This window comes from Crinia signifera, chromosome 9 (genome assembly GCF_055691185.1).
Source record: "Crinia signifera chromosome 9, ASM5569118v1, whole genome shotgun sequence".
NCBI lineage: Eukaryota > Metazoa > Chordata > Amphibia > Anura > Myobatrachidae > Crinia > Crinia signifera.
This window is the reverse complement of record NC_139225.1, coordinates 38,644,368-38,659,433: the sequence shown is the minus strand read 5'-3', so window position 1 is coordinate 38,659,433 and position 15,066 is coordinate 38,644,368. Positions and strand designations below refer to the sequence as shown.

Sequence of the window (15,066 nt, the reverse complement as noted above, 5' to 3'; positions counted from 1 at the left end):
GTTAATCGCAAGGCAATCAAACCGTGTGTACACCCCTTCTTTCATTGTCATGGCAAAGAGGGACTTTACAATTAATTGCAATTCATCCTATTACGGACATTCTATATGCAAATTGCCATCACAAAAACAGAGGAAGCAAACTTTGTGAACATTAATATATGTGTCATTCTCAAAATGTTTTGCCATATATAAATAAGCCCACACACTGGGCCTTTGGGAGACATGTATGTGGTGAGAAGTGTCCAATGCGCCATAACCAGCGCTATCTGACACTTCCCTTGAACATTGGTATGTAGGAAAGCAGATGAAAGAAGAAAATTCCTTTTTCTCTGTGTTATCTGCAAGCCTCTATAACATATTTGCTGTCATCATGCTATGGATGGAAATCATGCAGCGGTTACGAAAAAACAGTAAGCGCATGTATGTGGCTTATCATTTCCACATATCGGCAGGCTTACCTGCCAGTATGTGTACTGTGCCGGACCGTCTTCACGACCGTTAACGTTGGACAGTTACTTATGGGCCAAAGTTCTGGACTTGCCACCCAGGCTACAAGTTGCCAGCCGGCCCCTGGGGGGAAGCAACTACAGTTGCAAATATTTCAGAGAACGGATTTCTGTGACCAATGTAAAAGCGCACAGGCTTTATATGGTTCTTCAGGGGACTTCTGATATACCTATAATTAACAGCAGGGAGAGCATTATATGGCATGTGCTGCATGTATAATATCACTAGTGTAGCGTGGCAATGTTAAAGTTGAAGTACCAATAGATAGCGCAGTTTCTGCTGATGAAGGCGGTAAAGACTGTATCTTCTTCTCGGAGCCGCTCTGTTCCAGCACCGGCCGGGTGCACCTGGTAGGAGGGGAAGGTGCTGAGGTCGGAGTAGGGTGTCGAGTCGCCGGCAGACCTGGCTGGTACTCCAGCCACCCTGTGGAGATAGTTTAATATTACAATCGTTTACAAGTTTCCTCATTATTATAGATTAGTTAAAAGTTTCTTAAAACATATATATATATATCCACACTGAGTCCCTCATTCGGATTCCTTCCCTCCCCTCGTTCGCACAGGGGAGTGATGGTTAGCAACTGCGTATGTGCATAAACTTTTATGGGCATGTGTAGCCGCTTTGTGCGAGCGGGCGCGGTGACTTGCTTGTTTGCCGGACAATTCACACCCAACAGTGCGGGCGGGGGGGTAGCGCCCATGGGAACACTCAGCGTTTCATGGACATCCCCATAAAAAAGGCTGGGCGTTCCCATGCTAATGTGGCCGTGATGTGGGTGGCGGGCAGCTGACGTCAGCTGCCCGCACTCTTCCCGTACCCCAAGGCAAGGCTGCGAATGGATATTTTGTGCTAAACATCCAGTCGCATGCGTGTGGAGAAATCGGCGTGCAAGGAGGGCGGGGGACGTTCCTGCGGGCAGCGTTTAGATGACCCGCAAAGCTGTGAATTGTGCAGCTTTGCAGGTCATGCAGAATGACCTCCTAAATCACATACGTATCAAGATTACATGGGATACGGTCATTAGATTACCCTATTAAGGTCGACATGCGACTGGTCGACAGGGTCAAAAGGCCCCCACAAGCATTAGGTCGACAATGGGGTCCACCTTTTTTTTTTTCACAGGCGGTAGAAATACCCTACCATCCACTATGGCGCAGTGGGAGAATAAAATAGTGTGCCAAATGCAGTGGGCCATGCGAGGGGACGCGGTACACGTCAACATTTGGGACAAAAACAAAGTGACTTGTTGACCTTTTGACTCTCAACCTTCCCATTGTCAACCTAATGCTTGTGTCGACCTTCCAACCCTAACGACCTTAGCCATGTCGACCTTAATGTAGTCTACCCTATGACACACACCCGATTTAATAGGCTGTAAGTAGAAGAGCAAATCGTTTGATAATCGATTTGCAAATTCTATAATTAGGAATCAATGCTGAATTGGGCCCGTAATACTGTAGGGATATTGTTCTTATAAGCAAACTACTACTCTGTCCTCACATACGGATGTGACCGTATCCGATAAGCCGCGGTAAATGGACTCGTCCGGGACTATCCAGTTATCCCCAATGCTGGAGCTCATCAGAAATATGATTTCACCTTCCTCAGACAAGCAAAACCAAATCCCAGATAAACAACCATTTGTTTCTGCAATAGCTGCTGCGGAAACATCTGCCCACCTGGAAAATAAAATGGGCTATATAAGATATAGCCCAATATGTCCATCAGGCAAACATCGCAATAGAGGCCAATAGGGTGTGTATTCTCTTCCTGTCCTCAAACCACACTGCAGAAGTCATAAAGGATCTAGAAGTTTCCTGCGTTTGCACAGTTCCTTCAGAGGGTGGTAGAACTGAAGCTAAATGTAGGTCATTGTAAGTGATGCAGCCTATGACTGCCTTACTGTTCTCTGGGCAGGAGACGTATTTACCAATGAAGTCAATATAAGGAATATCCCAGCTTTCTGACTGTTGCATAAGAAATGTAAACCCATAACGATCAAGTTCCAAATTTATGGGGCCTACACACGTAGCGATGTGTCAGCGTTCTGTCAGAGCCAGTGTTCTCCGGTGAGAACACTGGCCCTTACACTGGTAATTACTAGATTTATCCAGTGTGCTGGATATTAAACACCAGGCGATAGCACAGGGCCGGCTATCGCTATGGCCCCTACACACAGAGCGATGTAGGGGCATTTTCTAAGCGATCTAGTGAGATCGCTTAGAAAATGCCCTCAAAATCGCACCGTGCTTTGCGCGAGTTCCCAGGCGCACACGCGCAAAGCACTCCTGGGACCGCTGGAGATGCCGGAGAGGATGCTAAAGGCCTGCTGTGGACGCCGGGGGACTTGGTAAGTATAAAAAAAGGGTTAGGGGAAAAAAATAAATAAAATCGAATTATTAAAAAAAAAAAAAAAAAAACCTTTTTTTTTTTTAAAATAATTCGGATATGGGATGCACGGATACAGGATACTCAACCTCTACAATCTTTTTGTTCTCCAATTTTTTTTTTTGTAACTCTGAACAAAGAACACCTGGCGTCCAATATAGAATGTAGGCTTACAGCCCCACTGCATACTGTATTTAACTCATTCAGTGGTACTCCAGAGAATTTTCCATGCTCTGCTCTAGTGCCCACATTGGCAAACCTAAAATACTCAGGATTGCCCCTGTCTGCGCTGCTTAATGCCAGGCAGCGCTGCTGAGCTGACGGCTGAGTTCAGCTTCCGCCACTGCCCGGCTCCTGCGTGACATTGCTAACACCACGCAGCACACAGCCGGAATACAGTCTTTAGGTTGACAGTGTCTAGGTTGACAGTAAAAAGGTCGACCACTATTGGCCGACTGGCAAAAAGGACCAGACACAGCAAAAAGGTTGTGAGTTTTTCATTCATTATAAATGCAATAAATTGTATGTAAAAGAACTCCCAGGGAGCTTTGGTAGTGGCGGGCAGGCAGGGGATTTGACATCTCCCATACAAATGAACAGGAAGCCACTGTTTTGAGATCTCCTGCCTGCCTGCTCGGCCTCTGCAGCACCTCTCCTGTCCGGTGCTTCCCCGCTCTGCAGACTAAAAGGTGTGTGCCAGCGGTGGCCCTGATCAGATGAGAGGAGATGATCAGGTACATCGTGGGTGCTAAAAAAGCACCTGCAATGTACTCTGATGCATCCAATCCAGATTTACTATATGTGCGAATATCTCCAGGCTCCGATCTTATACGCGCATCGGATCGGACCGGATGATAGAAACACTGTCAGGACGATCCTTTGGAATCGGATGAAAACACGCCAAATAGGAACAATGTATGGGCACCTTAATTATGGCTAACCGTAGAGCACGGACTCTCCCGACAGAGATAAAATACCAACCAACTCCTGACATTTTTTTTAAACACAGCCTGTAGCATGGCAGCTAGGAGTTGATTGACTGATGCTTTATCTACGTCCACTTTGAGTATGGGTCATTGGGTAGACCAAATTAAGGTTGACAAACATTGGGTTGACCACTGAAGGTCGACAGGCCTTAGGTCAACACAGGAAAAAGGTCAACGTGGTCAAAAGGTTGATACACACATTAGGTCGGCATAGGTTTTTCAAGGTTTTTGCCCCGAATGTCGACATGGACACTGTATCGGTGCACCGCGTCACCTCGCACTTGCCATGCTCAGCACACTATTATATTCTCCCTCCACACCCTAGTGGATGGGGGATACGGTCACTAGGTCTCCAGTAACTAGGTTGACAAGCATTAAGTCGACAGCACTAGGTTGACATGCATGAAAAAAAAACCATGTCAACCTAATGACGTCAACCTAAATCTTGTCGACCTAGTTAGTGTCTATCAAAATGATCCCATTCCGTGGATGGTAGGGGCATGAAATACCGCCCGTTGGCACATATCGTCTAAAAAAAAAACACGTGAAAAACCCATGGCGACCTTTTGACCGTGTCAACCTATTTCTTCTGTCGACCTTATTGACCATATACCGTCAACTTTATCTCCATCAAAGGCTTAGTAAATAGACCCCTTGAGTTTGGAAACTACTCCGTTAAGTAACCCTATCTCTATTAGCATTTGGATAAATCCCCCCAACAATGAACTATAAGGGGTTTCAAAACTATTTCTTGTTCATCATTTTAGATTACTACATAATAAAAATGAATAAAGTAAATTAATAGCAATAATTATAACATAACACCAGGACAACTTACATCGTTCAAAAATGTTGTGCGCCCGCAGTAACTGTAGTTTCTGTAAGACCAGCAGCAAGTCCCCTACTCGCGCATTTCTGCTTGTCCAGTTCCAAATGACGTTCTGCGTGCGGCTCTGCTGGCCCCCTCGCTGTTCTAGGAGACGCAGATCGGTCTGATCAAAAATGATCATGGAAGCTGAAACAGAAACCACAGGTTCAACGACGAGGGAAGGATTGTACAGCCAGCTACACGCATCCCAGCTTGCTTACAACCTTTCTTCTGGTAGGATGAAACACAATAAAACACATATAGGGTTATACATGCCTTATTACATCATTCCTAGTTTATCATTTAATAATGCAAATTGACTGTTTTTTGTTTTTTTTCAATATGTGTTTTATTGAAAACTTTGCACATTAAGCACAATGCGTTCAATACTAACTAAAACATTTTCAGGCATCACAGTAAGGATTGTAGTAATTCGGTGGTACAAATCGTTGGTGTGAAAATTTCATCTTAAACTACAACCATATGATTCCAACAGATCCGATGATATCAGTAACCTTAAAGTTTTACGTAACTAAAAATAAATTGAGAGCTTAGACGAAGAAAGAGGGACAGTCAACATATGCTACATGTATGTTTCCATCCAGCTGTCGGACTGTCGGCAGGATGTGTCTAAGGTAGCATACATTGTCTATTAGCTACATTCAAAATAATCATGTGCCAAAATGCAACAAAATTAGAGCTTATGGGGGATATTCAATGTCAGCTTGCTCGACCGCCGTGACCCAGTCCCGTTCTCGGTCAGCTCGACCGAGAACACGCAGGCGGGATTCAATGTCCTGCCTGCCGGGGACCGAAAAGGGGGCGTGGCCGCGAGTTGCGGCCGGGAAGAGGCGAGCTGCAGCCGGCAGCTCGTCACTTCTCGGCTGTTCTCGGCAGAACGAGCCCGACAGCTAGTGATGTCAGGCTCGTTCTGCCGAGATAGCATTGAATAGGGCCCGGCGGGCATCTCCCCGATGGGAGGTGTTTGCCGGAGATTGAATATCCCCCTATGTCTAGCAGGTTTTTTCTATTTTCATTTTAAACTAGTAACAATAATCATCTACTACTACTATAACTTATTGCCTACCCGCGTCCAAAGAGCCGTCGACCCATCCACAGAGTATCCATCTAGTCAAGATCAGGTGAAGGTATAGGGAAAGTCAGGGTGGTCAGTCAAGAGGAAATAGGATTGTGATTAGCAAGGAGTTGGTAAAAGTACCATGTTGTGTGTTGGAAGCTGTTTTAGTGTGGGGAGGTAGAGTCTGTATGTACTTTTCCCAGCATTGGAATAGAGAGGGTGTTAGTTTTTTTTTTATGTAAAGTTGTTTCTAGCCAGTCCATAGTGAACAGGAATAGAAGCCTAGTGGTTGTGGACAGTAGGTGCGGAGTTATGTATCCACTGTTGTAGTATAGCCTTCCTGCCCACTGCAGACAGGATAACCACAAGTTTTTTGCTATATTTTGGAATTTGGGGTTGGTCGGTTAAGCATCCAAAGAGTGCCCAAGAAATAGTACAGATAAAAGATATGTTCAGGGTTGTGGCGCTGTAATGACAGAGGTCGTTCCAAAATTTCTGTATATGATGACAGTCCCAGAAGCAGTGTAGAATGTCTGCATTGTCTGTGGAACATTTGGGGCATTTTGTCCCTTCCGCGATACCCATTAAATGTCGTTGTTTAGGCGATAAGTATGCTCTATGGAGCATTTTGTATGCCATTTCTTGGTAAGAGATTGCTGGGATAAGTTTTAAATTAATATTGAAGGTTTTCATGAGAGTCTCGGGGGAGAGGGAGGGGATTTGGGTTGTCCATTTGGTTATCTCTAGAAGTTCCGTCTCTGGGTCAAGTTCAGTACGTATACGTGAGTATATAATGGATGTGAAGTAGAATGTGGTGCAGTGTAAAGAGTCTAAAGGATTTGTGAAGTCCTGGTTCCGCGGGATGCAGTCAATTTGCCGGCGGTCGGGATCCCGGCGGTCGGAATCCCGACCGCCGAAATCCCGAAACTTTCTCCCTCCGTGGGTGTCCACGACACCCATAGAGGGAGAATAAAATAGCGTGCCGAGCGTAGCGAGGCACCGGGCCCGCTGCGTGGCGAGCGCAGCGAGCCCGCAAGGGGGGGCGCTCCACGTCCCCCCCCATGTCGGGATTTCGGCGGTCGGGATTCCAGTGTCGGGATTCCGACCGCCGGGATTCCGACCGCCGGCATTACGTATCGGATCCGGTTCCGCAGCCTGGACAAGACAGATCGCAAATAATGGGATGCCTGAAAGTATGCAAATTTATGCTGGGGTTGTAGGTTATATTTCTGTGAGGCCTCTGCGAATGTCAGTGGCTTGTTAGAAGAATTCAGCAAGTCCCGTAGGGTCGTGATGCCAGCGGGTCTCCACTCTGTGAAAGGTGTCGTAGCCAAGCCTTTTTGGAAATCTAAGTTGCCTACCAAGGGAAGGAATAAGGAATGGCGGTGTTGGAGTTTTAATGTTTTCCTAGATATCTGCCAAGCCCGCACAGTTGTAGTCAATAATAGATTATCTTGCGTTCGGGAGTGTAAGATAGAGGGCTTGGCGTGTCGCATGTAAGTGAGGGAGAGAGGTGTACATAGTTGAGACTCTAGTGTTACGTCTGTGTATATGTTAGATGTCGTGATCCAATCTATCGCGAAGCGTAGAAGGCAGGCCAAGTTTGTATTGTTTAATATTGGGTAGGTTAGTTCCTCCCCTATTAACCGTTTGCGTCATTTTCTTGTAACTAATTCACGGCCGTTTTTTGTTCCAGATGAAACGGGAGATGGCAGTGTTCAATGTTGTGAGGTCCGATTTGGTTACTAGAAGAGGGGTCATTTGTAGGATAAAGAGGAGCTTGGGAAAACTAGCCATCTTGACCAAGTTACAACGACCCAACAAGTTCAATGGCAAATCCTGCCAAAGGTTAAGTTCAGTTTGTATTTTGCGTATGACAGGGGTAATATTATGGGAGTAAAGATCCCGAGTATGCGGTGTAAGGGCTATGCCTAGGAAGGTGATGTTATTCGTAGCCCATTTGAAGGGAAAAGGGATGGTCTGGCAAAACCTCGCTTGCCCGAACATGGCTAGTGCTTCCGATTTTTCAAAGTTGATCGAAAAGCCAGCGAAAGTTGAGAACCTGCTAATGGCTGAGGTTAGCTGGGGAATGTCTCGGTTTGGGTTAGACATAAAAATCAGTAGGTCATCTGCAAAAGCTATCATTCGTAATTCTCTGTTCCCAGAATAGCCTCGCAGCTGTGTGATGTACCTAATGAACGGGTCTAATGCTAGGTTAAAAAGTAGTGGGGAGATGGGGCATCCCTGCCGTTTTCCTCTCTCCAGACAGACTGGTTTTTTTTTAAATTGCAACAGATACTTAACTAAACTTCAAGTAATTGACTTGGCTGTACTTGGATTTATTAATACTAAAAGAACAGTCGCTGTGAGCGACGCTGGCATTTTTAGCAGATATTTTGAGGATCGCTCACAGCAACGTTGACAATAAAAGGGTTAAAGCTGTCTCATTTGTGGACTACATGCAAAAGCAGCCAGTATTTACCCTGCATGCAGAAATAATAAATTTATTTGCCATCGTTGTGACGCAACAATTGTTACTCCTGTTTTGCACCAAACTCAAAATCAGCTCCTAAATGTACAAAGATGTGGATACAAATGTTCAAAATTATGGGTAGCTATCATTGGGTAGACAGCAACTAGGTTGACAAGCATTCGGTTGACTACACTAGGTCGGCATGCAGAAAGGTCGACATGGTGCTATGTTTCAGTGTTCATGTCGACTGTCGAAAATTGGATCAAACAGAAGTAAAAAAAAACATGTCGACCTTTGGACTGTCGACTATGCTCCTGTTGCTCTGCTCTTACCTCTCTCAGAGGGCCGCCCAGTGTTCTAACTTATGTTACGGTCGATGTAGACGCGGTCGACTATCTTTAGTCTAACTAGATGGGTTCGAATAAGCGTGGTCGGCCATAACAACAGGTCAATCTAGACATCGTAGATCTGTTGCCCGGATACCCTCCAGCTTACATGTAAGGCAGCCGCGATGCACTAATATGGTCAGGCAGCAGGGGGAATCTGATATAAACAGACACCGCCTGTTTGCAGTACTTCCATGCTGTGTCGTAAGACACGGCATAAAATCACCTGGCCGGCTGCGTGACCCATGGGACCAGCCAAGCTAGCCACTACAGATCAAACAAATGCCAGGTAAACTGTTCTCCCAATGGAGATCCTGGCCTCATTACTCCCCCAAAACAATGGCAACAGACCTCATTGATGCCCCAAATGTCAGAAGACTTAATCAGACAGTCTCCTCTAAATCTGCGTCAGACATCACAGACCCGTACTGCACATTGCATTACTTTGCAGCATGAGCCTGACTGTCACATTTTGACCATATATTTTCAACATTTTATATACAGTTAGTCAGAATCGCACCGTATGCGCACAGCAAGTTCTGGAAAGAGTTAAAGTGGATAGAGATACCAGCCAATAAGCTTCTAACTGCCATGTTAAAAGTAGTGTTTGAAAAATGGCAGTCAGAAGCTGGTTGGTTGGTAGTTTTTATCTAGGGAGGTGGCATTTCAGCATGCTGCCTACTGAAGCGGCTGACAGATGTGTATTTTTGCTCTGCGGGAATTGGCAGCTGTGTATAAAACAATGAGAGGCCCATCTATACTGGCGGCAGTGGCTAGAACAGAGAGAAGCCCATCCTGACTGGCAGCAGTGGCTAGAACAGAGAGAGGCTCATCCTTACTGGCAGCAGTGGCTAGAACAGAGAGAGGCCCATCCTTACTGGCAGCAGTGGCTAGAACAGAGAGAGGCCCATCCTTACTGGCGGCAGTGGCTAGAACGGAGAGAAGCCCATCCTTACTGGCAGCAGTGGCTAGAACAGAGAGAGGCCCATCCTTACTGGCAGCAGTGGCTAGAACAGAGAGAGGCCCATCCTTACTGGCGGCAGTGGCTAGAACAGTGGTAGCCAACTCCGGTCCTCGAGAGCTACCAACAGTTCACATTTTCCACACAACCTAGCTGCTGCAAAGGTGCACTCATTACTAGCTTAAACATTTTCAAAGATCCACAGGTGGAGCTAAGTAACTTGTGATTCTGCAAGGAGATCTGGAAAACATTAACTGTTGGTAGCTCTCAAGGATTGGAGTTGGCTACCCCAGGGCTAGAACATTTGGAGGCTCTTCCGTACTGGCAGCAGTGGATAGAACAGTGAGAGGCACATCCTTACTGGCAGCAGTGGCTAGAACAGACAGAGGCCCATCCTTACTGGCAGCAGTGGCTAGAACATTTGGAGGCTCATCCATACTGGCAGCAGTGGATAGAACAGTGAGAGGCCCATCCTTACTGGCAAAAATCAACATTTCTTCCCCTGCCTCATCTACAGGGTAACTCTGGAGTCACAAAATGAATGATCTGTTGTGGATAGGAATAACTGAGGAAGGAAATACTAAAAGTACTAACTAAACACATCCCTCACAGAGAACACTGTAAAAGCACAAGACACACTTGAAAAAAGGGCAACACTTGTTCTATCTACTTGGATGTGTAACACCGAGCCTCTCCCTACTTGCCAGTGCCCAAAAGCACAACAGGTTTGAACAAGGACTTTTCCCAAACGCGCATTTCTGACTTGAGAGATTATTCAACACCAATAAAAATTGATAGATAAGGGAGTGAAACAAAACAAGTTAGGTAGCATTACTTAATAGTGCAGCTGGAAAATGTTACTACTTGTACATGTAATTTAAGTACTGACAGTGTTATGGTCTGGTAAAAGTTTTGTGCCATTCTATGGGTCTACTCATTCACGTCGAAGGTGCTCTTGACCGATTTAGTTTATGAATCCATCCTTGCAGATCAAGTACACCCATACATGCCGATTGTCTTCCCCGGGGTGGATGGGATCTTCCAGCAAGACAATAAGACATGTCCAACGGCTAGATGTCAGACAGTGGTTGGACTAGCACTGCCAAGACTTCCAACTATTTCCCAGGCTCACTAATTACATGGACTTGAACCCAAATGAGCAACTGTGCCATGCAGCTCTGGATACACAGCAGTCAGCATTGCTCTAGATACCGGTGCCAACCTACCAGAACCTTGTAAGTCACTCGCTGCCTGCATAGCTTTGAGGCAGTACAGCTGGTGTAATGGTTAGTATTATTGCAGCACAGCACTGAGGTCATGGGTTTGTTTCCCACCATGGCCCTAATTGTGCGGAGTTTGTATATTCTCCCCGTACTTGCGTGGCTTTCCTCCGGGTACTCCAGTTTCCTCACACAATCCAAAAATATACTGGTAGGCCAATTGGCTCCCAACAAATTAACCCTAGAATGTCTGTGTGCGTGTATATGAGGTAGGGAATATAGACTGGAAGCTCCACTGGGGCAGGGACTGATGTGAATGTTCAAAATATTCTCTGTAAAGTGCTGCGGAATACGTATGCGCTATATAAGAAACTGTTAATAATATAACTGAACACAGCAGTTACTCCAACTATTAGCTGTTGGTTATAATGCCGCAGGACTACGCCAGATCGCATGCAGCAAGACTACCATCTTCAGTCTGCTTGAGAACTAAAGTATGGGAGAAAGTCCCCCTTTCATGAGAGCAGTGATTCCAAGCACAAGGCCAGAGCAACACTGGTGCAGCTCAACAAAAAAAAAAGGTGAATGTTCTACAACAGACAAGAAGACAAAGTCCAGTTCATAATCTAATTCGGAATCTTTGGCACAATGTAAAAATTGCCGTCGATAAGCATCAGCCAAACCTGAAATTACAAAACTTTGAATCTGGTATTGCAGCAAAATGTGGTTTTACCAAGTACTAATCTCTAGGGCTTGAATACTTTTGTAAGCAGGATATTTTCATTAATAAAAAAACCCTGCAGACAAACAATCTGTTTGAAAATTTACAAGGAGACAAACCGGTTAACTTGATTACAGGTTTGAATACTTTTGCAATTGCATATCCAAAGGGTATTCATTGATTCTTTGCGTCACGCCTTCGGAACGGTGGAAAAAACTCTCTTCGGCAATCTATTTATTTTGTCTAATTTTTTCCTCACACCCCCATAGCACAAGAGAAGTAGCCAAGACTTTACGGTAATAAGTGGCAGCACCTCTCAGACATATACTTATTATGTGCTTGTAAATGACACAGTCCATAAAACCTGTCACTGAGGATTACACCCACAGCTAATTACAGATTTCCCTATTCCAGATATTACTGCTGTGCATTTGGTATTCCCCTGACAACGGCATTCCTGTGTTTGTTTACCACACTCTGGATAACAGACGGAGAGGCCAGTCTGCAGACACCAGAGCAGCGGCACTGATTCAACATTAAATCAGTTACATCAGATATTGTGCTCACACACGGCACAGCAATATCAGATCTTCCCCACTCTCCAAAAGTATATATCAGTAGGTTAATTGGGTTCCGTAAAAAAAATAATCCAGTATTTATATATGTGTGTCCATGTGGCAGGGAATATAGATTGTAAGCTCTGGGAACTGGGATACTGAAATGTGGCACAATATGAAGTTCCAGTTGCTGGATATAATAGTACACGCATATCTGAAACATAAGAAGTGGGTCGGCAAACTTTTCAGCCATCTCCTGTGCTAGAGGATATTAGGTACTTGTTTCCTATCTGGGCGCCCACGATCAAAATCGCGGTCATCGGGGGTAAAAATCGCGGTCATCGCGGGCATCGCGGCTAAAATTGGATGGTCGCGATGCCCGCGATGACCGCGATCACCGCGATTTTCCCATAGGGAACAATGTTAAAAAGGCTGATTGACCGCGATTTCACTGTTAAATGGCTCAATTGACCCGATTTGGCCATATTAACCCTGAATTAGGCCCAATTAACCCTTAAATGTCCCCCCCAATTTTTGACGCCACCCCACGATCCACGCCAACCCGAAGCGTGGCGAGCGCAGCGAGCCCGCGAGGGGCGGCGGTACGCGTCCTCCGACCTTTTCATGCCCTACTATCCACTAGGGCGTGGTGTGAGAATATAATAGTGTGGCGAGCGCAGCGAGCCACCGAGCCCGAAGCGTGGCGAGCGCAGCGAGCCCCGCGAGGGGACGCGGATACCTTCACTGTGAAGGCCGCGAGGGGACGCGCATAATTGTGAAGGTATCCGCGTCCCCTCGCGGGGCTCGCTGCGCTCGCCACGCTTCGGGCTCGGTGGCTCGCTGCGCTCGCCACACTATTATATTCTCACACCACGCCCTAGTGGATAGTAGGGCATGAAAAGGTCGGAGGACGCGTACCGCCGCCCCTCGCGGGCTCGCTGCGCTCGCCACGCTTCGGGTTGGCGTCGATCGTGGGGTGGCGTCAAAAATTTGGGGGGACATTTAAGGGTTAATGGGCTCTGTGGCCCATTTAACATTGATTCCTATGGCCAAATCGGGTGGATTGAGGCATTTAACAGTAAAATCGGGTCCATCGCGGCTTTTAACATTGATTCCTATGGGAAATCGTGAGCATCGCGTCGCGGGCATCGCGGGTACATTTATGGCCGGCCGCGACGCGACCGACACGATTTCCAAGTTTAACATTGGTTTCAATGGGAAATCGCGGGCATCGCGTCGGTCGCGTCGCGGCCATACATAAATGTACCCGCGATGCCCGCGACGGGCGCCCAGATAGGAAACAAGTACCGGATATTATGTGGAGCACTTCAAAAAAACTAATAGATAAACTGGGTATCACATTAATATACAAACATATTTTATGAAGTAAAATAATTACTTAAAAGCATATAGGATAAATGCCTAGGCAATAATAAGCATAAAATAATTAATATGAATATCTTTGAAACAATTTATAATAGTTGGCAGATTTGGGAAAAAATGGGATGTAAATCAAGATTATACTTATAACGCTCCCGCTTGTTCCTATTTGTGCTTCCTTGATGGAATATTGTGATCCCCAATTGGAGCGTCCTGAATTAGAGGTACTGGATTGGTAGGGTGTCCATAAACCTACTGGGTGAATAGCCTTGTTGTAATTTCCACAGTTGGATTGCGGCTCTCCTTAGCTGGAGTCCCAGGAGTAAGCAGGTGGTGGTATCCCAATCACCTACTTACTTCTGGGACTCCAGCTAAGAGGAGAGCCGCAATCCAACTGTGGAAATTACAACAAGGCTATTCACCCAGTAGGTTTATGGACACCCTACCAATCCAGTAATAAACAGTATCCTAAATATCTGCCAAAAAAATGCCAGCGTCGCTCACATTTGTTATATAAATTCAAATTAAAAATATGTTGTGGAAAAAAAAAAGATTATATTTCCTATATAAAAGGTAACATTACCGGTCATTACGATGAATAAAATGGTTTGCTTGGCAAATTTTACAACTATTTTGACAAATTCACTTGGCACTGAAAGGGTTAAAACAAGTTAATTATGGTAGATTGAGGTGTGGGAAAAAAAATAATTTGCAAAACGTCCGTTAAATCATATGCAAGTTTTAAATTCGGTAATTATTCTATAACTTCAAACATATCTGCATACAACACTTTCAGGAACGTAGAAGAATTAAATATATGTGGAGATGGCCATTGTGTTCCATACAAACCATCTCACATCTTTATAATCCTCTGCGCTGGGTCACTAATCTTTTTTTCTTCAGAAGTAACAATTTAACTGTAGGTCATATGGACTTCACGCAGCAGGTAGACAAAGGGCTTTTATTCTCTCTTTTCTTACGTTCCACTCTCATACTAGAACAAGGCTGACAGTGTGGGTTTATTAGCGCACTGAAACGGTAACCCTGCCGTGTATTCAGATCCCCTCATGCTTAAGGTGCCCATACAGGTTAGAATATTGTATACAATATCGTATCTCATCACATCTCAGTTTTCGATGAGATCTAGTACAAAAAGTATATGTTGGACATCTCGTAGCAAAACCGAGATGCGATATAATATAGAATATTGTATACAATAATTGTAACGTGTATGGGCACCTTTACAGAGACACGTTCTGGATTCCAGTCGCGCACAGGCGTGGATGGAAGGGTATACAGTGCCTAGGTAGACCGGCAAAAGGTTAACCCCGAAAGGTCAACATGCATTAGGTGGACGCATGTAAAGGTTGACAATTTTTTTTTTTTTTTAGGTTTTTGTGTCAATGTTGACACCTGTCGCCATTAATTTCTACCTTTTCATGTGTCAACCTTTATTATTTCCTCCTTCTACCCAGTCCATACTATACAGACACGTGCTGGAGTCTACAGTTGGATCTCTATAGCCCTCTCTTTGTGAAAAC

General features: G+C 45.3%; 1 protein-coding gene across 2 annotated transcripts in view; it reads right to left on the bottom strand.

Moving 5' to 3' along the window:
- The window catches only part of IRAK1 (interleukin 1 receptor associated kinase 1), a 67,219-nt gene that overhangs the window by 31,001 nt on the left and 21,152 nt on the right, over positions 1-15,066 (bottom strand). For both annotated transcript variants that reach the window (XM_083158873.1, XM_083158874.1), the window contains exons 2-3: positions 4,720-4,896; positions 766-930 (exon numbers count right to left, since the gene is read on the bottom strand). In XM_083158873.1, the coding sequence (XP_083014999.1) occupies positions 766-930; positions 4,720-4,896 (342 nt within the window). The remainder of the gene's footprint in view (positions 1-765; positions 931-4,719; positions 4,897-15,066) is intronic.